The sequence below is a fragment of the Peromyscus californicus genome, unplaced genomic scaffold (assembly GCF_007827085.1).
Source record: "Peromyscus californicus insignis strain IS unplaced genomic scaffold, ASM782708v3 Scaffold_13__1_contigs__length_99412109, whole genome shotgun sequence".
Classification (NCBI taxonomy): domain Eukaryota; kingdom Metazoa; phylum Chordata; class Mammalia; order Rodentia; family Cricetidae; genus Peromyscus; species Peromyscus californicus.
The window spans coordinates 27,938,747-27,965,573 of record NW_026294424.1 but is presented as its reverse complement, the minus strand read 5'-3'; the positions used below and the strand labels follow the sequence as shown (position 1 = coordinate 27,965,573).

Genomic DNA, 26,827 nt, shown 5'->3' with positions numbered 1-26,827 from the left:
CAACCTGACACAGGCTAGAGTCATCTGGGAAGAGGGAATCTCAACTGAGAAAATGCTTCCAAAGTCTATGAGGCATTTTCTTAAGTAATGATTGGTGTGAAAGGGCCCAGCCCATTGTGGATGGTACCACACCTAAGCAGGTGGTCCCGGATTACACAAGAAACCAAGCTGAGCACGCCGTAAATCAAGTTAGCCAGCAAGCAGTCTTCTGCCATGGTCTCTGCTTCAGTTCCTGCCTCCAGATTCCTACTTCCAGGATCCTGCCTTGAGTTCCTGGCTCGACTTCCCTTGATGATGTCCTGTGCTGTGGGATTGTGAGCTCTATAAATGGCTTCCTCCTCCAACTTGCCTTTGTTCAGGATCTTTATCACAGCAACAGAGAAGCTAACTGGGATAGGCTATCTCCCAGCTGATAGGTCTGCAAAGAATGCAAACTGATCTTATTTTCACCTTGGAATAACATGATTTCACAGTGGTCTGCTTCTTCCCACCTCATCAAGTTTAATTTGGTATCTAATGTTATCAATCGCTTTATACTATTCAAAATAATTTGATGCTTCTTCCCAACTCATCACTCATATCAGAATGATGTCAAAATCCTCTTTTCTAAACTAAGATTAAATCTCTTTTATTGTAAAACAGCAGAAACAATTCTCCCCTCGTGGTCACATTCAAAACTGGTGGAGAACTGAGTCTGGTGCTCTTGATAGAGAAGAAGTCCTCTGAGCACCATGAAGAAGTCAGTGAAGCAAGCAGAGTTCAAAATCTGAAGGCTGGCTACACCCAGACACGTGCCCTCAAATCACCAGGGCTCTCCAGCAAAGCTCTCTACGGACCCAGAAGAGCTGGCACCTCTCAAAAGGCATAGACTGAGTCTTTCCAGATCAGGAGAATCACCAATCCATATGACGCACATGCTAAATGTGTCTGATAGTCTGGTCATGTACACATTCATTCAAAAATTCCTTTCTCAATACATGCCGTGCACACCTGCATACACACACACACACACACACACACACACACACACACACACACACACGACTCCACACTTATTCATTATCGTAGAGAATGGAGTTGCTGAATGACACCATCCCAACACACTAGGAGAGCCAGAGGTAATTAACTCTGTCTCTCCACTTTCCATCTCTAAGATGTCCTTCTTGGGTCCTTGGAAGCCCTTGGTGTCAGTATGGTTACTGACAAACCCCTTAACCAAAGATATCATCCAAGGAAAAGGACCGTAAAGATGAAAAGGCAGAGGAACAGGTAGAAAGGAGATGTCAAGTGAGCCACCACCTCAGTGAGAAGCGGGGTCCTGTTCATCAGTGCAGACTTGAAGCTGGGGAATGAGGGCTGCTGAGATGCTCGTAGTATGAGGATTTAGGGTTTGACAAACTGGCACTCCTACAAGCTGTCCTTACAGGCCACCTTTGCATCTGCTTCATAGCCGCAATTCACCATGCAGTTCCTAAATCCATTCAACCACTATTTATTAGATACCTGCACTTTATAAGGATGTGGGAGAACTTGCTTGTTCATCTCAAAACATGTTCCTTTGAGTCCACATCTTCCCAACTTAAAATACAGGTAATTCAGAAAAAGTGTAAACTCCTTTATAGGATTTGAAAGATTCCTGGAACTCATTAGACAAAATTCGTTTAACCAAAGGAAGTTCGAGAAAGCAATATGCTTCGTTTTGTTTTGTTTGTTTGTTTTAACGGAGTAAATCTGTGTCTTCCCCTTTTAAGCTTTTAGTTGTTTTTAAACGTCAGAAGCATTCAAAAATTAATGCTTTGATATACACAGATGGGCCATATTAAAATGTTTGGGGAAGGACTGGAGAGATTGCTCTGCAGTTAAGAGCACTGACTGCTCTTCCAGAGGACCTGGGTTTGATTCCCAGCATCTATATAGAGCTCCAGCATTGGCATTCACAACCATGTGGAGCTCCAGTTCCAGGGGATCCAACATCCTCTTCTAACCTCTGCAGGCCTGTACGCATGTGTGCACAAACAAACACCCATGCACACGAAAAATAATAACGTTAAAATATTTCAACTGTTTTCAGAAACGGCTTAAACATTCAACAGGACATTTGAGACTAAGCATCTCTAGGTCCACATCTCCAGCTGAAGGATGACAAAGAGTGGGAAGCATTGGCTGGTGGCGGAAAAAGATAATCCCTAACGGTGGCCCACACTCTCTTTCCACAAAATGCTGGCTTTACTTTGCCTTACTACATCCCATTTTATTTTATTTGTGTGTGTGTGTGTGTGTGTGTGTGTGTGTGTGTCTGTGCACATGTGTGCGCACTCACGTACATACATATGCCTGCTTATCTATATGTACAAAAGACAACCTCAGTGCCCCCCGGATGTCAGAAAAGGGTGCTGCATTCCCTAGAGTTGGAGTTAGTGGCAGTTGTAAGCTGTGGGTGCAGGGAACCAAACCCAGGTCATCTGTAATGGTAGCAGGTGCTCTTTCCCTCCATCTGCTGCCTTTTGAACAGGGGTCTCCCAGGCGCACTTGATCCTTCTGTCTGCAGCACTCCCTTTGATCTGCTCCTTCCTTCTCTTCCTCTCCCTCACTGCTTTCCTTTCCCTGCCTATAGACCTGAAAGTTCTTTGTGTTGGAGTCCCTCACTGGCCTGGAACTTACTATGTACACCAGGCTAGTCTTGAACTCACAGAGATCCACCGGCCTCAGCTTCCTGAGTACTGAGATCAAAGGGATTTGCCACCACACATGGCTAGGATCTCATTATGCCGTTCTTTTTATTTTATTTTATTTTATTTTATTTTATTTTATTTTATTTTGGTTTTTCGATACAGGGTTTCTCTGTGTAGCTTTGGTGCCTTTCCTGGATCTCGCTCTGTAGACCAGGCTGGCCTCGAACTCACAGAGATCCGCCTGGCTCTGCCTCCCGAGTGCTGGGATTAAAGGCATGTGCCACCACTGCCCGGCTATGCCCTTCTTTAATAGGGCAATAAAATGGGCCTTTTACTTCATTACTAGAGGCTCAAGGGTTAATTTTGGTGACTAGAGCAGATGGTGAATCGGTGGTAAGACAATGGAAGTCCGGCATCCTCTCTCAGGGTCTGTGGCTATCACCAAACCATCACACTTCCTCTGCTCACACTCTAAGCCCTACCGCGTCTGCCACTGTGAACTCTTAATCTAGATAGATATCTGCTTGGCTGTCTAGTCATCCCCAAGGCATAGCACTCACTACCTTGATGCTAGCTGGTAACTTCATACAGAGTACAAGTGTGAAACCTTGATGACTAAGGAACTTTAGTGAATTGCACACACACATACACACACACACACACACACAGAGAGAGAGAGAGAGAGACAAAGAGAGAGAGAGAGATGACACTGTGTATATGTTATTTGCTGTTATATGTATGATGATACATACAGTGTGGTGATACATGCAGTGGTGGGTAATTTGTGGAAATAAAGACAGCATCTGTTGAATTGAGTTCTATATTTCCCAGTTCACATATACCACAAGTTAGTCCTACAAATGATAATTTTTCCAAACACTGAATCCCCTATCTCTGTGTAATGAGGCATGCAGAGGAGGAAGAATTTTTGTGCTTTTTTTGCCTTTGGTGAAAATTCTCCAAGGAGTTATTTAATCTACAAATGAAAAGTTCTCTATCAGATGCTTGTGTGAGTTCCAGGAGTCACTGAAGCCTAAGAGCACAGAGGCACACATGTGCACACAGTAATGCAAACACAATAGGTATCCACGATGCACATAAGCATAAGGCAGAAAACCATCGGGAATGATTTTAAATGTCTTAAATTACATAATAATGGAATTTAAAGCAGCTTGGCCATCAGACAAGAGATTTGAATTCTGTTAGCTCCTCTATATGTCATCTAGTCTCAGACAAATGCCCACGCTTCATTCTCATCTCAATATCTTAGCCCACTTGCATGACAGGTAGGAGGAGCAGTAAGTAGGAAGCACAGATCTAGTATCTTTCCCAGTGCTTCTTAAGACCCTACTTTCCCACACTGGCATCTTTTAGGTCTCTACTCTGAAATTCTCAGGACTATTAATGTACACAGTTGAGTTAATTCATAAAAGAATTTAAAAATGAACAATGCAAAGCAACCATCGACAAATGTAAAAGAACACTCAGAATGTTTCAAAAGGCATTCTTGATGAATCCCCGCAGCACTGATAGATTCTCAGCCACGTTTCTATTTTGAGAATCAGCATTAACATCATCCCATGAAGACCTCACTGTGGTCTCAGAAGACAACAGGTTTTTACACGAATGCATTCAACAAGTTACAAGGCAAGAGAATAATCCCAGCTAAAGGACCATTGACAAGCATTGACAACCAGTTTTACCCAAATCTCAAAACTGGCACAAAGGAGAGATGAGTCATCTAGTGAAGAGTCAAGTGCACGAAGTGTTCAAATTCTACTAAGTAGGGTCTTGGAGGGGGATCCCATGCCATGAACAGAAGGAAAAAGCAAGCCTGATTACAGAGAGTCTCGAAGGGAAAGGATCAATGGCCTGTGTCTGCAGTCCCCACAACAGGGCAAGCTGAGCACAGGAGTTCAAGACCAGCATGGGCAGCATACTGATACTCTGTCTCAAAAATCAACCAATAAATATCATCTTCCCTTTGCTCTCTTGCTTTGGGAATCGTACCTTGGAACAGTAGTTCACAGAATTTAACCTTTGACTGAGACAAACAAATAAAGTTCTAATCCAACTAGTGCCTCTGTATTTGCAAATATTTATTTCCAAATATTTCAGGCCACACTCTTTATTTATCTAATAGCTTTCTACTGAAATTTGTATTACTTGTCTAGCACTTCGAGTCAGCAGTGGGGGGGGGGGGGGTTCTAGAACTAAGTGCTGACATACCCAGTACTTTAAGGTCCTTCTATAAGATTGTTTGTGAGCCACTGTTTATTATCTGTTTGAAACTTGATACTCGTCCTCCAAAGAAATTAAGATAAACCCAAAGGTGTCTTATATGAAACTGCTACAAACCACTAACTTTCTAAGCAAGCATTCCACCAGCAAGAACATCCAATGATCCTTAGCACAAGGAGACAAGACCTCATGAACAACTGTGTGTAAACACAGTGCATTCACTCCTAGGAGTTTGGGCAAAGTGTTAAGCACAGGATTCAGCCAGTACTGACATCTGGTTTGGATCAGAACAGTGAGTTCTCGGTGGTTTGCTACAATATCTCAGAAAGTTATCTGAGGGTCCTCCTTCTCTCTCTCTCTCTCTCTCTCTCTCTCTCTCTCTCTCTCTCTCTCTCTCTCTCTCTCGTCTCACTACATAACTACATAGCTCTGGCTGGTCTATCACTATGTAGATCAGGCTGGCCTCAAACTCACAGAGATCTGCCTGCCTCTGCCTCCCAATTGCTGGGATTATAGGTGTGAGCCACCAGACCCAGCAGTTTAGATTGGGGGGGGGGGGATCGGTGTTTGTTTTGCTTGTTTGTTTGTTTGTTTTGTTTTGAGACCACATCCTACTCTGCAGCCAGGACTTACACTCTCCATCCTCTTACCTCACAGCCTTCTGAGTTCTGGGACTACAGGAGTGTGCCCAGCGTAGTCTCTTTTTAGTCCACAACTGATATCCGAAAACTAGTAACCTACTCAAAGCAACAATTACATTTTTCTTGGAGTTCTATGATTATAAAATGCTCTATAAAGCAATACCTCTGTCAAATAGTACCCAGGCGCCTTTTGTCCAGCCGATAGATGTTTTTGAAGGATGGACAGAGTGTAATTAAAAAGAAAGCATGTTGTTTAATACAGTGCTTGGGGGCACTATTTGACACAGTTTACATGGCTCTCCTTAGTTCTCACGGTGACTGGGTGAGTGGAGAGTATTCCTGCTTTCACAAACTACACAATTGAGGCTCCCCAAGGTGAAGTAACTTACCCTCTCAAACAAGTCCACATTCAAATTTGAGTGCTCTGTCCCTAGACTGTACTTTTCCGGAGTGCCAACTGCCTGAAAGGGGAAGTCAGCAAACTTGGTTGCCTTTTCCCAAAATTTTACCTTTTCCACTTCTATACCCGAATGCCAGAAAAGCCCCCAGGTTTTATCTGAGGGAGGAAAAAGAAGTAGTGACTGTACACTCTTGTTTTCTCCTCCCATTGTGGAGACTTTCACTTGACGCTGATGCTGGTGCCAGTTATGATACAATCTAGTCTAATTTCCTTACATATTTGCAGAAGCATTTCTGGATGTTAGTAATTTCAACCAAGTTTGATTCTGTTATTTCCAAGGATTTCTGAACCTTTAAACTCCCTGGCAGTGTTAAATTTGGAGGTGGGGATGAGACTGTTCACCCTTTTCCATGATTTATGTCAGATATGGTCTTCAGAGATGATCTTTTCAAAACTTCCTGAAATTGAATTTGAGTTTTTGCTTCCCAGGATGCCCAGCTTCTCTATATTCAAGCCCTTAGCTTGGAGGTCAATGAAAAATAATGTGGGTTCCAGGCCTGGGTGCCAAGTCTTGAGACTCCCTTGTTAAAAAATTTCCAGTCATTCAGAAAGCCACTCTTAGCCACAACCCAAGTTAACAACATCCTGGGCTTAGACTCACTGTTTTAAGTATATAAGTATCAGGTATACTAGACGTGAGGAAAAGCTTTATAATTGATTTGTCGATGTTTTATTATCCTCTTTTTCCTATTGGCATGTTCTTTACATGCCCTTAATAAATATTAAACACTCACACAGCTCCCTGTTAGGGTAGCAAGCAACCTTCAGAATGTCCCAACAGTGGAGTAAAGAACAATACACTTAATTGGAAGGGCAGGGTAATTCGGAAAATAAAATTGAGTTGCTACCAATTCCCAATTGCAGAACAGAAATGTTTACAATAAACTCACTCAGATGCAGATTGTGGCTGGGTTTGAATTAATTATTAGAATAAAAATATTTGGTCATCAGCAAAAACATTTGATGAGCACAGAACATGAATCATTAGTAGGCCACTATCATTTTGAGGAACCGAGTGTAGGACACAATGAGCCTACCAGCTTTTTGATCACTTTGTTATTGAACACAGCTTGTAAAATCCTTGAATGTGGTAAATTCATAGGCCAAGTCATTAAATAAACAGCTGCTAAGAAAACTTGATGAACATTATTCCTCAGAAATTTTCAGCATGTGACAAGGACAGAGAAAACACCGAAGCTAGGTGTGTCTATTACTCAATTGCTTCCTTTAAAAAAAATTAACTTACCAGTAAGGTCTGTTCAAAGTGTGAAGTTTCTGATTGTCTTTATTAGAAACTATGGCCAAGAAAAATTATAATAACTAAAATGAAGATGGTTACCCTGTGTGGAGGTGCACACTTTTAATCCCAGCACCCAGGAAGGAGAGGCAGGTGGACCTCTGTGAGTTTGAGGCCAGTAGATAGATCTCCACCAGTGGTTTGCAACTCATGGATCATGACCCCCTTGGGGGAAGGGGGGTCACATATCAGAGATTCTGCATATCAGATATTTACATTATGGTTCATAATGGTAGTAAAATCACAATTATGAAGTAGCAACAAAATAATTTTATGATTGGGGTCACCGCAATACAAGGAACTGTATTAAAGGGTCACAGCACTAGGAAGGTTGAGTACTGCTATGAGTATTATCTACATAGTAAGTTACAGGCCAGCCAGGGCTACACAGGGAGACCCTATCTCAGAACTAACCAAACAACAATAACAAAAAGATGATGCTGGCCTTATATATTTGCATCTGGAACTATGAAGCATGGACAGGACCGGCCCAGTGAAAGAGAGCAGTATGCATTCACTAGGGTAACCCTTATTACTCATTTAAGGAAATGTCACTTTGAGCAGAAATGCCATCTCTGTCTTAGAAAGAAAAATCTTCATACATTTGGTGAAATTGTAGGGTAATTCCCATAAACTATGCAAGCAGTGGAATATAAATAAATGATACATCTATTGACATGTTCAAGAGTGAAAGGCATGGTGGCGACTCAGAAGACTCAGGAATGACAATTTCAAATAAAAGTAATATTCAGTGGCTAGTTATCACAAATCTGTACCTTAAAATTCTCTTCAGTGAAGGACTAAAGACAACTCCGTATCTGTTAACTACTTCCAACTAAATGTTCCACCTAAGCCCCAGATGCCCAGCTTCCTTCTACTGTTGAACCCTCTGCTCTGACTAGAGTGACGTGGCTGATAACATCGCCCCCACTTGGTGTTATTTTTAGTTTTGTATATATGAATATACATACATTATGATTAATAAAGATTTAAGGTACCATCATGAGCTGTATCCCATGGAGGATACAGTTTTTGTTTTCGTCTTAACTTCGGGGAGAGTAGCTTCAACACTCCAATAAATAGAAAGGAAGGCTACATTTCAAACCAATCCAAGGGAATGCACGGGCTCCCATTAGTTTGCTTTGACTTTACGTTGTAGAAATCATTAGCCCGTCTCCCAGATGGATCTATCCTTTGAGGCCCCGCAGCCAAACACGCCATTTCATGTAAACAGTGCGAGTGTGCCTTGGAATATCAGACACTGTACACCATTCACTTTGAAATTAACTTTTCAACCCACTCAGGAATAACTTTTGAATAACAGAAAACACCACAGGTCACAGCTAATTATAACTCACCTATCAAATTAAGTTAATGTTGGAGAACACATCCAAACAGCTGCAGAGTTTTTAGAGACGTTTTATTGTTAAAGAAATTCTTCGGTGCATGCCTTTAATCCCAGCAGAGCCAGGCAGATCTCTGTGAGTTCGAGGCCAGCCTGGTCTACAGAGCAAGATCCAGGACAGGCGCAAAACTACACAGAGAAACCCTGTCTTGAAAAACAAAAAAAAACAAACAAAAAAAAAAACAAAAAAAAAATTCTTATTTTTTCATTTCTAAATTTTTTAAGAGAAGCATTTCTTAAATCGAGATGATATAAGAAAACTCTGACTTACATCAAACTGCTCATTCTTTGTCCTTTGACAGTTGTGTCAATTTCTTTATAAATTTCATTTCCCAGAGTTTTATAATAGTCCTAAAAACACCTTCACTTCAAAGTGTTTCTGTGGGACATGATGGGAATGTAAATTCAGAATAAAATGTAAATCATGAAGATGTGGAACCAAATCTGGACCATTAGTTAAGAATACAGTCACCAAAACCAGCCATTTGAGCGACAAGAGAAAGAGCACGGAGCTACAGCAATCTGCCCACCAGTGTTGGCAGCCCCAGGATTTAAACAGACTGACACTCTTCACTTTTGCACCTAACTGTAAAGCAAATGTTAGCGATATTTGATGGGTTTGGCCTCTGTTTATTCCTATTCTAAAGGAACAGTGAACATCTTCCCTGGAAATAATCTCACGTGTGCCTAACCACCCACAGGGCAGCTCAAATTCAAATCTCAGGCATAGAAGGGTTTCAAAACAAGAAAAAAAAAAAAAAAAAACAAAAAACAAAGTGATCCAGACAAGGAAGAAACGCAGCTCTGCATCACTACAGCAATCCATAGCAGGCATCTACAAGCAGCACTATGAGGCAAGCCCACAGGACAGACCCCCCACAATCCCTCCAGGTTACCTGGTACTGTCCAGCTCTGATGTGAGAGTTGCTGTATATTGATTTTAGGGTAATTCCAAGATCACTGAAAATGTCATTCACTGTCACAAATTCTAAATGACTCAAAACGCCCTCTGCTTAGACCCACTGTAAAGTTTGAGAGCATGTGCTTTGTGAAATGAAAAAGAAAATAGTACAATTATAAAAGGTGATTAATCTTATTAAACTAATGAAAGGTTGCGGTTGTTTCTAAAGGCATATTTCATACACATGCCAATTGTAATAGTGCTTGCTGTCTGTAGAAACATATTTCATTTAAGATTTTCAAGACGGTGTCACACTGCACAGGCAAGGCCTTTGCCTGTGAACCTAACTCTGAACTGTGAGTCATGAAGTGTCAAAGAATCAATTGTAGAAATGTATTTCTGAGAATTATAAATAACAGAAAATTCATTTTTATAAGTTATTTATTCTCCATTAGTTTATCCATATACATTGGTGCATATGTCATGGGAAAGCCACAATGACACCCTTTAATTACTTCAGAAAAGTTCATGACTTGATTCTGTCCATAATTTTTATTTGACTATGTCTATTTTTACTAACATTAAAGGACAGGTATATAACTAAATAAATCTAGAGCTAAGCCTTTTTCACTAAAGAATAAATACTTTATATTGTGCTTTAGTGGATTTTAGGAATTCTGAAACAAGTGAAAAAATATAATTTCTCAAGATTTGTACATTTATATTCCCCTTTAATGAGAGCATATTTTCTAGATTAAGAGAAGCTGTCTGGGAAAGTATACTAGCCAGCCCAGTAAAGTACTACCAACTGCTTCAAGTCTGTGCACTTGAGTGTATTAAACTGATTGAAATTGGATTCTAGTGACAAATATTTAAATGAATGTGTTCTCAGTTATTTTACAAAGTGTACTTTATACCATTTATTTAAAATGTCATATTAGTAATGTGTGGAAAACCGAACAATTGATCAATATAGGCGTATTTCCTAGAGAGGCCGTTTAAGAAATTACAAAGCTTCCCGCAATTCCATAATCCTGAAATCACAGCGTATTAAGCTGATGATATGGAGTAGATGGTCTTTTATCTTGTATACTACATAAAAGTTCAATTTTCTTTCATTTCTGCAGATTTATTATCTTTTTTTTTTGAGACAGTGTTTCTCTGTATAGACCTGGTTGTCCTAGAACTCACTCTGTAGACCAGGATGGCCTCAAACTCATGAACTCACAGAGATCTGCCTGCCTCTGCCTCCAGAGTGCTGGGATTAAAAGTGTGAGCCACCACCATGGAACATGTTTTGAGTTTTTTAAATTTTTATTTTACATAAATTATTTTGCTTGTAGTTCTGGGAATTGAACCCAAGGTCTCACACATGCTTAGATGAGCACTGTGCTGTTGAGCCATGTCCCATCTCCCAGATCCTAACTTTCTTTTATTTTTAAGATTTATTTAATTTTATACATATGAGTGTTTGGGCTGCATGCATGTCTGTACACTATGTGCATGTCTGGTACCTGTTGAGGTCAGAAGAGGGCATTGGACCCCCTAGAACTGGAGTTATGGATGGTTGTGAGCCACCATGTGGATTTTGTGAATGGAACCCGGGTCCTCTAGAAGAACAACAATTGCTTTAACCATTGAACCATCTCTCCAGTGCTATAGATCCTAACTTTAAACAAGTATCACAGCTGGGTATTTCCTGCTGAGCAAGACAGCAGCCTCCCATGATTTACAGTTCTCTTTTATTCAGGATTTTTGAAAACCTTTAACATCTGTACAACTGACAGATAAACTGTGTCATATACATCTACTTTCATCTCTTTATTTGTAAAGGAATATTTTCTGTAATTGTAGTTAATTTGAAATATCCGTTTTTTTTATCCTTAGGAGAAACGGCAAAAGATTTTGTTTCAAGTATAGCATAAATTTGAGTACTAGTTCAATACAAATATGACAGATGTCATAATCCAAAAAAGGCCATGTAAAATGTGACAGTTGCAAACATTTAAGACTGTGTAACAAAAATGACTGAGAACCGTATCAGTTTACTGTCCTTCAACTATTTCCTTGACAGTGGAGTCAAATAATGTTGAATTATAGACCTCCTTACAGGAAGTCTTATTTCATGTTCATTTTTTGATTTTCCCTGCTAGGCCCTATAGGAATTTGGCTGCACGCCCACTTTCCTTTAGAAGTTTCTGTATACATCCTTGGGTTGTGTTTGATGATTAAATGATTATTTATTAAAACCTTTAGGATTGGGGTGTAGCTCAGTGGTAGAGTACTTATCTAGGTAGGGTTCAAATCCCCAGTAACACACACACACACACACACACACACACACACACACACAAGCACACACACACACACACTTTACAATTTCACATTTTTGACATGTTTACTTTTCATAAGAAACTACTGCTTTGGCAATGGAAACCATAAGTCGCCAATATGAAAATGTTTCCTCTGAATCCATGTTGAAAATATTTTCATTTCTGGTGAGAATCTTAAGAAAAGTTGTTGTCATCCTTTGCAGTTTCTCTAAATGTGCTTTAAAGGGCGGCTAAGCTGCCTATAGAACAACAGTAGTTCCTACGCTAACTTCAGCCTATTTGCCTGGCTTTAATAACCGTTTTTCAGCTACAGACCCACAAACAGTCTATTTTTTGAGTCTGAAGTTTCCATGAGTATTTTTCCTTCCATTGCCCAGCAACAGCTGTGTTTTACATCTTTTGGACTATGCCAAACATTTTAAGATATGAATATATGGGTGTCTGAAAACAAAGTGATTCAAAATTTATTGTCAGAGTCGGGCAGTTTTAGCCTATCGGCCACTTTTTGGAAAGGAGAACCCGCATTTCCATCCTTTATTTCTTGCTCCTTTTTCTCTGTACTATCTAATCTTCTCAGTTCCTATTAGGAGCCAGTCAGCTAGCCCAATAGTTTCAGTAGGCACAACTACTCTGCGTACTTCGGAATGGTGAGCGATGGAGCCGTTCTGGTAGGGGAAGAATTGCTGTTGGAGTGACCTATTGCCTCCGAGCTAGTTAAACCGGGAGCAGTAGTTACAGTTAAGACTTTGCTTTGTACAAAGTAGCATGAGTATCATTGCTGTCTATTAACCATGGAACTTGCACTAGGGACTTCTACTGGAGGGGGAGGGTAAGAGAGAGGGGGTAAGGAGCAGATGGAGAGGAGGCGGGAAGAGAGGGATTGGAGAGGGGCTAGGAAAAGGAAAATGTAGTAATATGTACTATTAGCATTTAGACCTGGCTGGCATTTAACAATATAATTGATCTCAGCTATTTGCATAGACTAGACCCTATACTTTTTCTCTTACTGTTTTTCTTAAATGTTTTAAACACCCCTATTAAGAATCAATCTATCTCTACTCAGAAACCACACATAAATATAAAAGCCAAGCAGAAAATAACAATAAAAACATACCTGCTAAACAAGTAACTTTTAATTCAAAGCAACAAAGGCTCCAGGATGAGCATCCCAATTAGCCCATGTAGTGACAAGCAGTCAACACCTTATTACTTAATCATTAAAGAGAATCCTGCCATAATTTCCCTGTGACATATTTCAAAAAATGAATTAAGGGTAGATCACATGACCCACAACAACAATGCACAGTGACGTTTAGATAATACTAAGACCCTATGTCTTACAAGTATTAAGCACCAAGAGGTTCAGGAGTAAGTCCTTAAGCAGGACCCTATGAAGCACTTACAATTTCTTGAAAAGTGTATTAAATGTAAACATTCAGAAACAAGCTACCTGATAAAGGACCCATTTCCCTACCTACTGCTAGTTGTGTCCAGTTTTTTAGCAAATGAAAACGCACTGCAGACGTTCCTAGTGTTGGTAAACATCTGTGCGTCATCTATTTTTTTTCTAAGCAACCAATTCAAGCCATGAAGGACATTAGGTTGTCTCCCTTACAGGAACCTCTACCATCAGAAAGCTGAAATCTCCTGGAGGATGACTCTCTATGCCACTTTGGAGTGAGAAAGAGCTTTCAGTCGAGTCTGACTTCAGTTTTAAAACGTTTAACTCAAGCTACGCTTCAGAAAGGGCATTCTGAACTTCGGAAATAGATGAGACAATCGCCACCAAAGTTCCCAGGCCCACTTGGGAACCCTTCCCACTAGCTCAGATCAGCCCTAGATCCTCTAGGCCTGGTCGCCAGGCGCCCTGAAGCCTGGGCTGCCCAAGCCCGGGGCTGCTGTGATTGCCCTCGCCCCCAGGCTACCCCCACTCCTGGGAGTCTGCTAGCACTTGGCTTTTAACCTGCCGGGCCAGCAAGGCTTTCGTGCCTCTTCTCAGCAAGCCACAGAACTTCTCCTTGGACGTCTCGGGCCAGTCAGGATTAACACGCAACAGGGCGCCCAGCTCTGGCCGCCAGCTCTGGCCCAGGAGCTGTTAAATGCAGATTCAGAGGAGGACCCCCGGAGAGCTGCTGTTGAATAAAACTGTAATCCGAAGGCACCGCTTTCTCAGCGTCCAGCTTTCCCGGTAGGGAGAAGCTGGGCCGCTGTTGATGATGGCATAGCCCAGGCCTGGCTAATCTCTGCTTTCTTCCGAGACGTGGCCACCCCGCTCCTCTGCCTTAGTCCTTGGAGTCAAAACTGCTTCGATTCGGGAATAAAGGAGGAACAGATATCCCCGGGAAGGAAGGCGACGGCTCCTTCCGGGAGTACGGCCTCAAGTCCAGCATCTGGGTGGCCCCGCCCGGCGCCCCCGGTTCTACCCACGACCCCTAGTCCCCAGCTCCGCCTAGCCTCGGCCCCGCGTCCTTCCTGGCGGGTGGCCTCCCAGCCAAACCCTTGCCTGCACGCCTCCCTTTCAGTCCTCTCCCGGGTCTCAGCCCGTCCCTTTATCTCCTCCTCCGAGGCGGGCAACTCCTGATTCTGCTGCCCGCAACCCCTGGGGGTCGCGAGCATCTGCGCCCAGCCAGAGCGTGCCGGTCGGGAGAGGGCGCCCAGGAGGCTGGCGACCACTAGGCATGACCAGGGGACCTCCAGATGGCCTCCAAGAGTGGAGAAGACCGAGAATCTTCACCAGGAAGTGGGGGAGAATAGGATTATAGCTTCTAATCTGATAAACAAACAAACAAACAAACAAACAAACCCTACACTGTTGTAAGGCCTACAACATTACATGACCAAGTGAATTTCCACCGACTTAAATAGATCTCCGGGAAATCGACTGGCATCAAAATCGTTGATTCTAGACCCTGGCGCCCTCCGAGGGGATAGGGGAAATAAAATAAAATAAACCGTAGTGCCAGCAGACCCTAGAGGCAGAGCGGTTAATGAGCTAACTAGGCCTTCCTGAAGCGTCAAGTCCCCGAGGGCACCCAGTGTCGGGTCCCGATCAAACTGGGCCGCCTTCGTAGACTGGGGGTTGGGGGGGACACTCTTCAAGGCCTGGTCCTCTGAGGCTCCACAAGCGGGGTTCAACATCCCCTGGGGACACACACCCCCCAGTCTTCTGAACAAACACTTGGACACCACAGGATGGCCCTGGTGCCTTGACCTTCACCCCTCATCTAGCCAGGGGAGGGAAGCCCAGCCCACCGGGCTCCCCAACCGAGCACGCTGCTCTCACCTCCCCAGATCCTTTCCAGGCATACTAGCTCCTGGCTTTTTGGAACTGGATAACATGAAGAACATACATTCATTGCTGTCCTCAATCCAACAGAGCTGGGTGCGCTCAAGGGGTCACACGGGCAAGCTCACTCACCACGAGCCAACAGCGCCACGAACCCAGACAAACCTACGAAGCCCACATCATAGCAGCATGGGACTGCCTGCACAATTCTCCTTTTGTAGGTACGAAGGGAGAATGAAAGGCACGTGTTTACCCGACGCATATCTTAGACTAATGAAACTGAGTGAGGGAAGTTTGCGAAGACGTAGGGAGAACTCAATGACGTTTTATTAATTCTATATCCTCTACGCTCCCCAAACCCCATAACTTGGGTTCTTTATCTTTGACTTTAATAAAATAATGATTCGTTGAGAAAATGGGGTATAAATCTTCATTTTGGAGGCAATTAAAGTGTTGATTTCATTCATGCCCCTAAGCGGTTCTTGTAATTTGCTCAAATAGCTTTATGTACCCAGCACTCCGGAGCTTTCCGAATCCCATTTTCTAGTTCGGCTTGTTGGATTACAATTTTTACTCAACAGCAGCTACTAGTGGAATCTGCATTTAACGGGACTGGCGACTGAGCCCCTCAAGTGGCTGGGAAGCCTGGGGCACTAGGGCGGGGGCCGCCTGCAGCTTTCCCACCTTCCGCTGCACTCACGGCGGGGGGTCTGTGCATCCATCTACACCGACCAGTTTCCAACTCTCCAAACAGTAGTGAGGACCTCTCCTGCTGGCACTTTTAGAGTTCTACGTTGCCATATCACTCGTGGGCAAAGAAGAAATTCAGCACAAGCTGTGGCATTGCCCAGGATTATTCAAGGATATTGGGAGCATACTTTAGGATGCCCCTAAGAATGAAGTTGAGACAAGACAGCATTGGCCGGCAGTGACCATGATAAAACTTCCAGAGAAAAACCGTGGAGTAGCCGGCCTTTGACTTAACAAAGGCCGGGCAGCTCTTTCCACCCAAGAAGCCACACATACGTCAAGCTCAAGTAAGAAAGGGCTCTAGGGTTTTGCTGATGGGGCTGGAGGCAGAGGAGGCCACTGCTTAACTCTCCAGACTGCAGCCATGCTCTCCAGAGCTGTCCAGGACCCTGTTTCATCTCACTCACTCCTCAGGTTTTCACTTTCATTGCTTTTTTTTTTTTCTCCCCAACTCATTTAGACCAATCCAGAGACACAGCAACAGGAAAGAGAGACTGGGAGCAAATGGCGGTGCCCCAGTGACAAGAGAAAAATCCCCCCGCCCCGGCTCCAAATAAAAATCATACCCACTTAGCACTGCAGCAGAAAAAGGGGCCTGGAGGAAAGATTGGAGAGGAGGGGGCAAAGCAAAGAGCCGCAGTGGAGAGAGAGCAAATGCATGGGCCCCTGCCCTCCACACCCAGGGAGCCATCAGGGCGTCCTTGACGCTCACCCTGCCAAAAGCTGCCAACGCAGAAAGCCCAGAGCACACACCATCTAGAGGACGAGTGGGAAGGAGGAGGAGAAAAGTCCATATTTATCTGTTTTTCTAACCTCGGCCTGCTTTTATTTTTTTCTATTAAGTACAATAAAATGGGTGAGCTTGCAGGGAATACCACACAAAGCAATGTTCAGTGAGGTCTAGAAGCGTTCGGCCGGGGAAAACTGACAAGACAGGCTAATGAAGCGTGGAGACAGGGGGAAAATAGCCAGCGTTTGCTAGATTTCAAACCCTCACTGTCTTTCTTAGACCACCTATCTTGGATTTATTCCTAATAAAATAAGAAATACGCAGCCCCTACACTTTCCTTTTCTTCAAGATAGAAGGGGGGAAATGCCCACGAACAAAGCCCCACCATCAGAGGTGGCCACTGGCAGTTAACACTCCCATTATTATGGAGGGTAAATAAAATAAAGACAAAAATTAAAAGCGACAAGAAACAGGTCAAGTTTGCAGGCGAAGCTTTTACAAGCTCATCTCTCCAGGTCGAACCCCAGAGCCAGCCTTAATGAAGCAATAATAGCCACATTATTCAAAAATTTTCATTTTGATGGAAATGTATCTAAAAGGGACTTAATCATATGCAAATAATAAAGGAGGTGGTAGTGACCCAGCAAGCAATATGCATACAGATTTTTTTTCTCAGGGATGTTGAAATTGAAAGTCTCATACCTGGTCAGTTAGATTTGCTGATCTTGTCACATCTTCACTGTCTGATTTTGATCCTCCTTCTCTGTCATCTATCACCAAATCGATAGGCATTTTCCCTTTCAAACAGCTAATATACCGGTGGCAGAAATTGTCACATAATTCGTGTACCTACATTATGACAGAAATAAAAAAAATGGAAATATAATCAGGAGTGCATAAACGACATTGACAAGTGCAGTCCACCCCCCTTGTGAGAGCCAAACTTCCAAATGGGGGAAACACAGGGCAATTGTCCTCTAGAGACCCCCAGACGCATTCAGAATTAGGAATAACTTTCTTTTCTTGCAAAATAGAGATATCCCAGAAAATTGACAGTGACAAGATGATTCACAGGCTACAACATATTCAACACCCATGTTAAATTCATCTGCTCCTGGGGCTGTGGCCATTACAGAGGTGACCTGCATGGGTGACACTTAAGGTAAACTATTTAATTTCATCCAGTTAGTTTACCGTAAAGCTTTCCCCAAAGTTTCTAAGGAAAATGTGTGATACACACACACACACACACACACACACACACACACACACACACATCTGTATTGTGATGAGATAAGATACATGCCTGACAACCCAAACCAAGTTGCCTTTGTCCAATATATATATATATATCAGCCACAAAACTTATCTAATTGATTTTTTTAAAAAAGAATTACTCAAAATGTTTAAGTCTAAATAAAGCCGACTCTTACAGGCCTCAGGCATCCCTTACATGCAGAACTCACAAGAAACCCCGGAGTGCTTGCAATTTAAAGTTAGTTTGAATTACAATGCATTAAGTTTTTATTGCTGAAATTTATAGAACAGCTAGCAAAATCATGGTACCCCACACACCCTCTCTGGAGTGTGAAGGTGAGGTGTGTGCTGGATCACAGATTCAAGAACTTGACACAACTCTCAAACCTGCTTTGTGTCTGAGCAAGCTCTGCCTTGCCCTCCTCCCCAGGACTCTGGCCACTTGTCCTTCTCCCAGCCCCTTCCGAGTTTGACCTACCACTGATCTCAAACTGTCTTCAAGAAACTCACTAAAACAGAACACACACACACACACACACACAGAGCAAAGAAGAGAAGTAAGGGGAAAAAAACGCACACACAGAGGCATTAACTTGTAAAACAAATTCACTCCGGCATTCTAAGCATGCACTGGGGTGCCTAGCAGTGCAGCGGATACACAAAGCCAGCAAGGTACACGAGGCTAGAGTGTCTGTGATCCCGGTTTTAGTGGCTGAAATTGTAATTAAACTGCAAAGAGAAATGGACGCTAAGATTGGCCTTGACACTAATTACCAGAAAAAAAAAGACATTTATGCAAATATCTTGGAAGCCTGAACTCCAGTCCTTCTGATCCCTCCCTTCAGCGCGGTTGGGATGAAAGGGAAGTGGAGGGAAGTGGAGGGAAGGGAGAATAAAGAATTTACCTTCTCTAATTCCAACAGATGAAACCTTAATACTTGTATGGCTTGAATCATCTGCAAAGATACAAAAAGAATGAATACTCCATTCCTGGTTTGCAGAAAATTGGCTGTCACAGCTCTAGCATCTCAAGCTCACCCCTTCCCCCCATAAATAGAGTTATTTTGATTTATGGCAATAACACTAAAACTTAATAGCAGCGACTGGGTACCATCTAGAGGTTTATATTTCTTAAGGAGAAAAAAATAGCTAAACCAACAACAAAACATCTAAGTGGGGATCATAAACACTCTCCTTCTCCATGGCTTCCCCCCTCCCGAATCTTACTGCCCCCAACCCAATTCAAAGGACCACTGTCTAAGCTACTCTTTTCCTATGAAGAAGTTACAGGAAAGTTTTCCCCAAACAGTGGCTTTGCACTTTGCAAAAATTTTCCTGCCTTCTGTCCATGCACCTTTGATGCCAATTGGTTGTTTGGGGGCGGGGGGCTCTGCCCTCACCGTGGCCCTGATGAAGGAGACTCATAAGGCTGGAAGTCCGCAAGGTTTAAGCATACACGCTGACAGGCGGGGAGATAAATCCCCAGGCTGATTAGAGCTGTGCGGCCTGGCCATCATAAAAAACAAAAGCCGGCGTTCCCTAGCCGCTGCTCCTGAGCCATCTCAGATGAGTTTATACCCCAGGATCCAGGCCCCAAACACTTGTCCACGGACAGAAAAAATGTTTGCAGTTAACTTGCAGCTATGGATAGATCTGTCCGGAAAGCTCAGGGCTGGGGGCTGGAGGTCGTGTGCACAGATAAGGGAGGGGACTGAGGGGTCAGCTCTTACCAAGTTATCCAGTTCTGGATTAGAAGAGAATAGAGGTTTTTCTGCGCGAATCTAAATACAAGCGAGAAGAAGAAGGGAAAGAAAAAAAAAATAAAATGAAATTTGGTCACCTCCCTACTTTCTTGCCCCATTTACACTGTTAGGGGTAGGATATAACCTCCAAGAGGGACTCGTGACTCAAGTTCGTCCCTCACGGAAAACACTTCAGTGTGAACCCAGTAGGCCTGAGACCAGCCCAGAGCGCCCCTGACTTCAGCTAGAGCTCCGCTTATGCGGAACGCTGCTCGCCCGCCACTCCAAAGCAGCCACATAGCAGCTTGGTGTTCGTGACTTCATTTCCTAGTGAGCTTGTGGACGGTGAGTGAGTGTGAAGATGCGTGATGATCTGCAAACACACTCACTGGACGAAAATCTCTGGGAGGCAGTAACACGCGTGGCTGAAGGGAGACTATTTTCTGGCTACTTTTGAGAAATTATATATCTATCTCTCCGTCTCTCTTTGTGTTTGTATTGTGTGTGCGTGTGTGCGTGCGGGGGATGGGGCTGGGGAGCAGGATTCTTTTTTGTTTCTTTTTACTTTTTTTTTTTTTTAACATTTATTTTGCTGACCTGTTTGGCGAACACGGCTATATCTTCATTGAATGACTCTGACGAGCAGACGTCCCCGCCCGCCACCCCCGGCTCGCGGGGGGTACAAGTAGCTAATTCACATTTCTCAAAAATCAGTGCTAAGAGAGGGAAGAGGGGGTGTCTGCAAGAAAATACAACAGTCACAAACAATACAATGATTAGTCCGGAGTCACCAAAAAAAAAAAAAAAAAAAAAAAAGGCGCCCAAGAGAAACAACCCGAGTATCTCGAGGCAGAGAGACCCTTGGGTGATCTGATCATCCGCTTTTGCCCTTTTGCTCACCCCCGCCCAGGTGACGGCTCACCTCCCCCTTGCTCCTAGGGCTCTGAAGTCGGAGGCCCTGAGCCCCGGACCGTGTCTGTGGATCAGTTCAGCATATCTGGCCGGAGAAATTGGCAACATTTGCTACGAATAAAACCCAAGCGGTTCCAGCAGCCATTTTGAATTAAGTTTCGCACCGCGACAAACCCTCGTCCCTCCGCCGCACAAGCAGGACCGGGTGCCCCGGGAAGGCGCGCAGGCCGAGGGGTGGGAGAGGGCCAGCTTCTGCCTTCCTCGGAGGCACGGCACAGATCCCTAAGCTCAGGGGATCTCGGTGGCAGGCGCGCAGCAAACTTGAGGAAAGGGCCTCTGTGGCTGCAGGACCGACTGTCACAGGACAGCACCTACCGACCCTTGCTACACAGCCCCCCCGAGAAGCAAGGGTCCTCCAGGGCTCCCCAACACTGCTCTCCCTTCACAGACGCTCCCCATAGTCCCATAAAGAAAGTTCCTTCAAATGCTTTCACAGTCAACCCTTCCATTTCGTCTAGAGTGGAGAGTGGTAAAGCGACTAACATCTAAAAGGCCTAGATGTCACTCGCCTCAGCCCATTAAAAAAAAAAAAAAAAAAAAAAGACTTTTAATGCTCAAGGAGCCTTTTATTAGCTCTCACAGCCCAGCTGGGAATTTAACAGTTTAGGGTCCTTTTTCAAAGCTTCCTCAAATGTTCTGTCCTGGAGCCTAAACCATTTGCAGAGAGGAGGCTGGGATTTAAGCAAGCCCACATCACGAGGGACCAGAAACCAGGCGAAAAGATGCCCTCCCTAACCGAGGGTCAATATTAAATATTTTTTAAAAAGAGGAAAGTGAGATAAAAAGTTATCACAAAGTTTAAAAATAAAAATGGGGAGAGTGTCCCCAAAACATCAGCGCACAGTAAAGTACAAGTAACTTTCCAAAGGGTTTCTAACGCAGGGTCTAATCGAATGGCCGACGACGGAACACAGCAAACCCTGGCCAGAAAGTCTCCCGAAGAAGAGCATCCCCCAAGCACTTCTGGCTAAATCCTGAAGGTTTCTCCTTTGAACACAAAGTGCCAAAACGTCTAGAAGTTTCTAAACGTCTGTGTCAATTCAGAGTCCTTGACTTCAGTTGAACAAACTCCTTAAAGCAAGACATGTCCCCCCTTGTCTGACCTGCAGCTGTCCTCCTGACTTCATTGTGCACCAGCAGAACCAGCATACGGTGGCTGAGTAAACTCTGCGAGTCAGAACAATCAATGGCTTAAAAGATTTTCCTTAAACTAAAAGTTTCTTTCCAACACAAAGGCGCCTACACTTTGAAACCCCCAACGCTCTCCAGCTAACTCTAGCGTGCAAGGTCTCAGATCTTCTGACTCGGAGTCTGAGAGGGGATGCCGAATCTTTAGGCAGCCACACTCCAGCACTGGGACTCCTTGGCGGCCAACGTGGCGGCCAAGCCGGGCGCTGAGCCTGCACCGAGTGCTAATGGAAATGGGGAGGAGGCTTCCCCCCAATTTCCATGCAATGTGAATGAAAAGTCGCCAGTTTTGCACTTCTAATCGAGAGCTCTGACTTTCCGGTTGCAAGAGCTCGAGGAAATGGAGGCAGCACCGCGTCTCAACTACTTAACTCCTGCCCATGATACCTACCCATAAATGGCATCTTTATCTCTCTTTAAAGCGTCATTGACTGAGGAGCCCATGCTGGGGGCCATGGCGTTGGTATGAGCTGTGTGCGGGTACTGATGCGAGTGCAGAGGAGGCCCGTGGTTCAGGTGGTGGACCGGCTGCATGGACCTGGCCGCATGCGGGTCCCCATACATCGTGGAAGGGATGCCTACTCCATCCATACCCCCATAATGGGGTAGGTCGTCGTACTGCATGACAAACAGAAGAGAAAAGAAGGGTCAGAGGCCATGAGGTAAACGGGAACTGTAGGGCACCGAGCTTCTAAAAGGTCAGTCCAGCTGGATCCTTCAACCCGAATTCCATGGCCTTACATCTCTAAAGTTTAGCTCTCTATTGTAAAAATTTATTTTAACAGTAAAAATTCTAGAATTCTCAGCGAGAGTCATCTGACATGAAGGTTCCTGTCCTAACTTGTGTCCATATAGACCAATTCAGAAATCCAAAATCTTTTGGCAAGGCAGGGAGGAAGGAAGAAGGAACGGCAGAGAGGCATTCTCCCGGAGGCGGAAGGTAAAACACGCATGTTTCTGGAGGAGGAAACCGAAAATCACAACAATAAAACGTGCCGGGACAGTGTAGCAGACCCGCCTAGCTTCACAGCCCCTACACTTCAGGGGGATTTTTTTTTTAAGTTATGATGGGAATAGTTGTGCCAAGCACGTGAATTCAGAAAGGCTTCTCATTTTATTTCCCTGCCAGCATGGGATTGGGCAGTCCTGCAAGACACTACGTATGCTTTGCTTTCCAAAACAAACTCTGCTAAATTATACAAAACGAACTGGCCCCTGATATATGTACACTGAAGTGTACATAGGCAGCCTGTGCTGCACTTTGCAGCTGAGCATGGAGCTGGGCAATGTTCCCTCCAAGTTTAAAGAAAAGCTTACGGGAGGCAACTAAGGCTCTATTTTATTTTTTTTTTAACCCTCACAAACTTTCTCCCTAGAGTAGAAGTCAAGGGAAGCAATTGTTACTCATTAGCTTTTAAGCAAATTCAAAAGCAAATACACATCCAAGCCCACCTTGGGGGGGCAGGGGGGCTGCTTTCAAATTGATTGTCATTACTGTCTGTGATAAATTCAGCTATTTGAATTTTTCTAATTGTTTTACTCTAGGCAAGTTCTTTTTCTAAGATTTAGAAAGGGTGAGAGAGAGTGAAACGACTTTCAAAGAAAGAGGAATTGCCACTTTCATCCTCTTAAAGCCAGAGGTGTGAAGAGAGTTTGGAAGAATGCTGACATTTGCCTGAACCAAGAGAATAAAGAAAAATGTGTCAGCTAGTAACTTTCTTTTCCAAAAAGGGCTTTGAGGGCCAGGACACAAATTATGCAAGGAAGCCTTTCTGTAGACCCCTTTCTTTTAGGAAGCCACCTCAGCTGGGTCGTCATTGTCTCAGTTTACTTTCAAGGCATTTCCATTCAAATAGGAATATTGGGCAAATTAGTATTGCATTTTAAAAGTGAGTAGCTGTGTGTTTAATATCCAATTAGTACAGGGTTTATCTAAGAAAAAAATCTGCAAATTTATTACCTTGCATAAAAATCCATGCAAATTAAAATTACTTTTAAAACATGAATGATTTTCCAACAAAAAATTCGCTGTACTATGACAGTTACCTATCTAAAAATACTGCTTACTTCCACTGATATTAAAGATGGGCATAATCGATAATATAGCAGAAGTTCCCGGCTGTTTATTTTAATTAAACATAGCTTTAAACTTTTGGTCTCTAAAAGCTCAAATTATAGCATTGGGTAGGTAGCCTTTTCCCCCTTCTCTTTCTTCTTTTCTTTTAAAACAGGTGACTCCTTGAGCTTGTATTTTTATTTATATAGCTGTTGGTTAGGAATCTATACAACTTAATCACTTGAATTAGCAATCATAGAATTAACATGCATAAAGCTACAAATGCATTAAGTAAACCTGTCGATTTAGGCCGCGGCTTTAGGAGCCTCATTCAAAAAGAGAGAAAGAAAAGAGGAAACTTAGCAGCAGTGTCTTTCAGCCACGTTTCAATTTAATCTCACATTTGAGTTCCACAATTGTTTTTAATACGTACCCTTTGCGCCATCGGCCTCTCTGGCTTCCCTTCCTACTCAACTTCTAATATATCCTCTTTAAGGCCAGTGTGAAAAAAAACAAATATGCAGACTCCCTCGGAAAAAAAAAATGAAGCACGGAAAAAAAGAAAAGAAAGAAAGAAAATCCCTTTGCGTCTCCAGCAATGTGAGTTACTGGTCCCAGATCTTCGGTCTACCGGACCTGAAGCAAGGCGCCCGCGTCGCTGAGCATAAAAGCGCTCCGGTTCCAAGACAGCAGCGGGAGGAAAAAAAAATAAAAAAGCAGATCTTCTCTCTCCCCCCCCCAAAAAAAATCAGTTAAAAAAAAAAAAGAGCGCCCCTCAGACCCAACTACCAAATCTCATGGCTTTCTGCCACTCCAGCTGTCAATCACAGGCGAGGTTGTCAACGTGGTGAATGAATGATCATCCGCTCTGTCTTCTTCTGGTCAGAACACCTCAAATGTTAATATTCAAATGCACAAAGCCCTAGCGCCCGCTTCCCTTGAATCAGTCCTAATTCCTAATCAGTTTCTCTCTTCTCTCGCTCTCTTTCTCTTTCTCTCTCCCTCTTTGCAACTGCAGCACTGGAGGGAGATTAGAGAGGAGGGTTAAAAAAATGTCTGTCTGAGTTTGTCTTAAAGGAGCCACGATCGATGCTGCCCGCTTGCAGTCGCCGTGCGTGTGTAAAGTGTGTGTTGCACAGGCGGAGAGGTGGATTCCGACCAGAATGCTAGAACCCGGAAGTAGTGGTGGCCATAACAGGTCGCGTCTTACACAATGCATTGGGCTGCAGCAAGTAGGCTCCTCGGCAGGGGTGGGTGCGCGAAGCGAGCTCTGGCCGCACTGGAAAGGCAGAAAGGCGCTCCATGAATTCGCACGCCCAGGCACTAACACCACACACCCAGGGCACATGCACACAGATGCAGGCTGCAGCTCCGGACCGCCGGCTTTACGTCCCGTGTTCTTTTCACTCCTTCGCCTTCCAGCCTCTCTTCCCAAACTGGACTCTTGAAATAAATTGGGAATAAACGCAGGGCAGGCAAATGCCGGAGTTATTTCTCTCAGAGCTCCGCTCATGAAAGACTTCAAGACTTTCCTCGAAATTATTGGGGTCTGCCAGTATTTTCCGGGGTCGGGGGAGGGTGATGCCAAAAGTACTGGATTCTCTGCTAGACTCCCCAAGGAGAAAAGTCAAAGCCAGAGCAAGAAGAGGCGCTGGAGCTGGCTTGGGAAAGGTTCAGCTTAGGAGTCCCGAGAACGTGGGGTGGCGGTCGCCTGGGCGTTCTGCAGACCCAGCTTAGAGTTTTTTGTTTTGAGATTTTTTTTTTTCCCCCGCTGTCAGAAGTGGACGCGCGGCCGGAGGAAAGGAAATGCTTGCATTTTGTCACTCTGAGTCCGGACGCCCCCACCTCCTCTGCCTGGCAGCCCTCAGCCCCAGCGCGAAGTGAGGGAGGAAGGGAGGGAACAATGAGCCGAGCGCGGGGACTGTGCCCCCAGCGCTTGTTTACAAACACCGAGCTATTTATGACCGCCGGAGAGCGAAACTCAACCCAGGCAGGAGCAGCCAGACCCCGCGGACCGCCGGGGCCTGGGAGCCAAGGGACCGGGGGGCTCTTTCTCGGTCGCGCTGTCGCCGAGGCAGCTGCGTGCCCGGGGCGCGGCGCGGCTGCAGAGCTCGGCTGAGCTGCGGCCGGGGATGCCTTTGTCTGGGCGACGCCGACGGGGTTCCAGCCTCGGCCTTGCCTTGGCCTGGAGAGGCTGCGCACCCCAGCTCCTTCAGCGGCGACGCCCGGCGCCGGCCTCCCAGACCTCCATCCCTCTGCTTTTCTATCTCCGACCCAGCCCCGCGAAAACTCCCAGTTCCAGAGAAAAAGAAATCCACTTCGGAAGCTGAGATTTCAGACAAAAGCTGACCCTGCCCACAACTTGAAGTCTCCAACCAGCCACTGGTTTTTTAACTTTCTCCCTTGAAATACCACACCCCGGACTTAAAAATTGGTTTGGTTTTTTTTTAAAGTCTTTTTATTCTCACTCCGCGCTTGTCCTCAGTTATTCTATTTAGTGGGGTTATTTTACTCTTTATAGTTCTGCGCCCGGCTCTCATCGGCTTAGATAGCAGCTGGAAACCTCACATCCCAGGCAGGGCTCTCAGCTCGCTGGGCTCGGAGAGCATTCCCCCCCACCCCCCAAGCTGAAACCTCGCAGAAAACTCCCCCTGCGGTCGACTGGAAAATGAGCTCACCCAAATCTCGGTAGGCAGCCGTGGAGAGGGCTCCGCCAATCGGAAGGCGTCCCCGCCCAAGCGGCCGCGCATTGGCTGCGGGGAAAATCAATTATCAAATAATCGATCAGCAGGGAGCTTCGATCTGCTGGGAATGCAAACTGCCATTCCGGATTCCCGCCCTGAAGGTGGCCAAAAGGCTCACTCGCTCAAAGCAGCCGGCCCGCGCACCCACCGCC

General features: G+C 44.5%; 1 protein-coding gene across 4 annotated transcripts in view; it reads right to left on the bottom strand.

Moving 5' to 3' along the window:
• Positions 1–26,495, bottom strand: part of Meis1 (Meis homeobox 1) — a 143,327-nt gene extending 116,832 nt beyond the window's left edge. The window contains exons 1-6 of one of the 4 annotated variants that reach the window (XM_052734765.1): positions 24,365–26,495; positions 22,267–22,493; positions 20,313–20,454; positions 19,704–19,754; positions 18,879–18,929; positions 17,419–17,565 (exon numbers count right to left, since the gene is read on the bottom strand). In XM_052734765.1, coding sequence (XP_052590725.1) covers positions 17,419–17,565; positions 18,879–18,929; positions 19,704–19,754; positions 20,313–20,454; positions 22,267–22,493; positions 24,365–24,376 — 630 coding nt within the window. In that variant the 5' untranslated portion in view covers positions 24,377–26,495. Of the gene's footprint in view, positions 1–17,418; positions 17,566–18,878; positions 18,930–19,703; positions 19,755–20,312; positions 20,455–20,637; positions 20,813–22,266; positions 22,494–24,364 lie in introns of those variants that run through there. The other 3 variants (XM_052734764.1, XM_052734762.1, XM_052734763.1) reach the window with 3 other exon arrangements.
• Between the last annotated feature and the right edge of the window lie 332 nt (positions 26,496–26,827).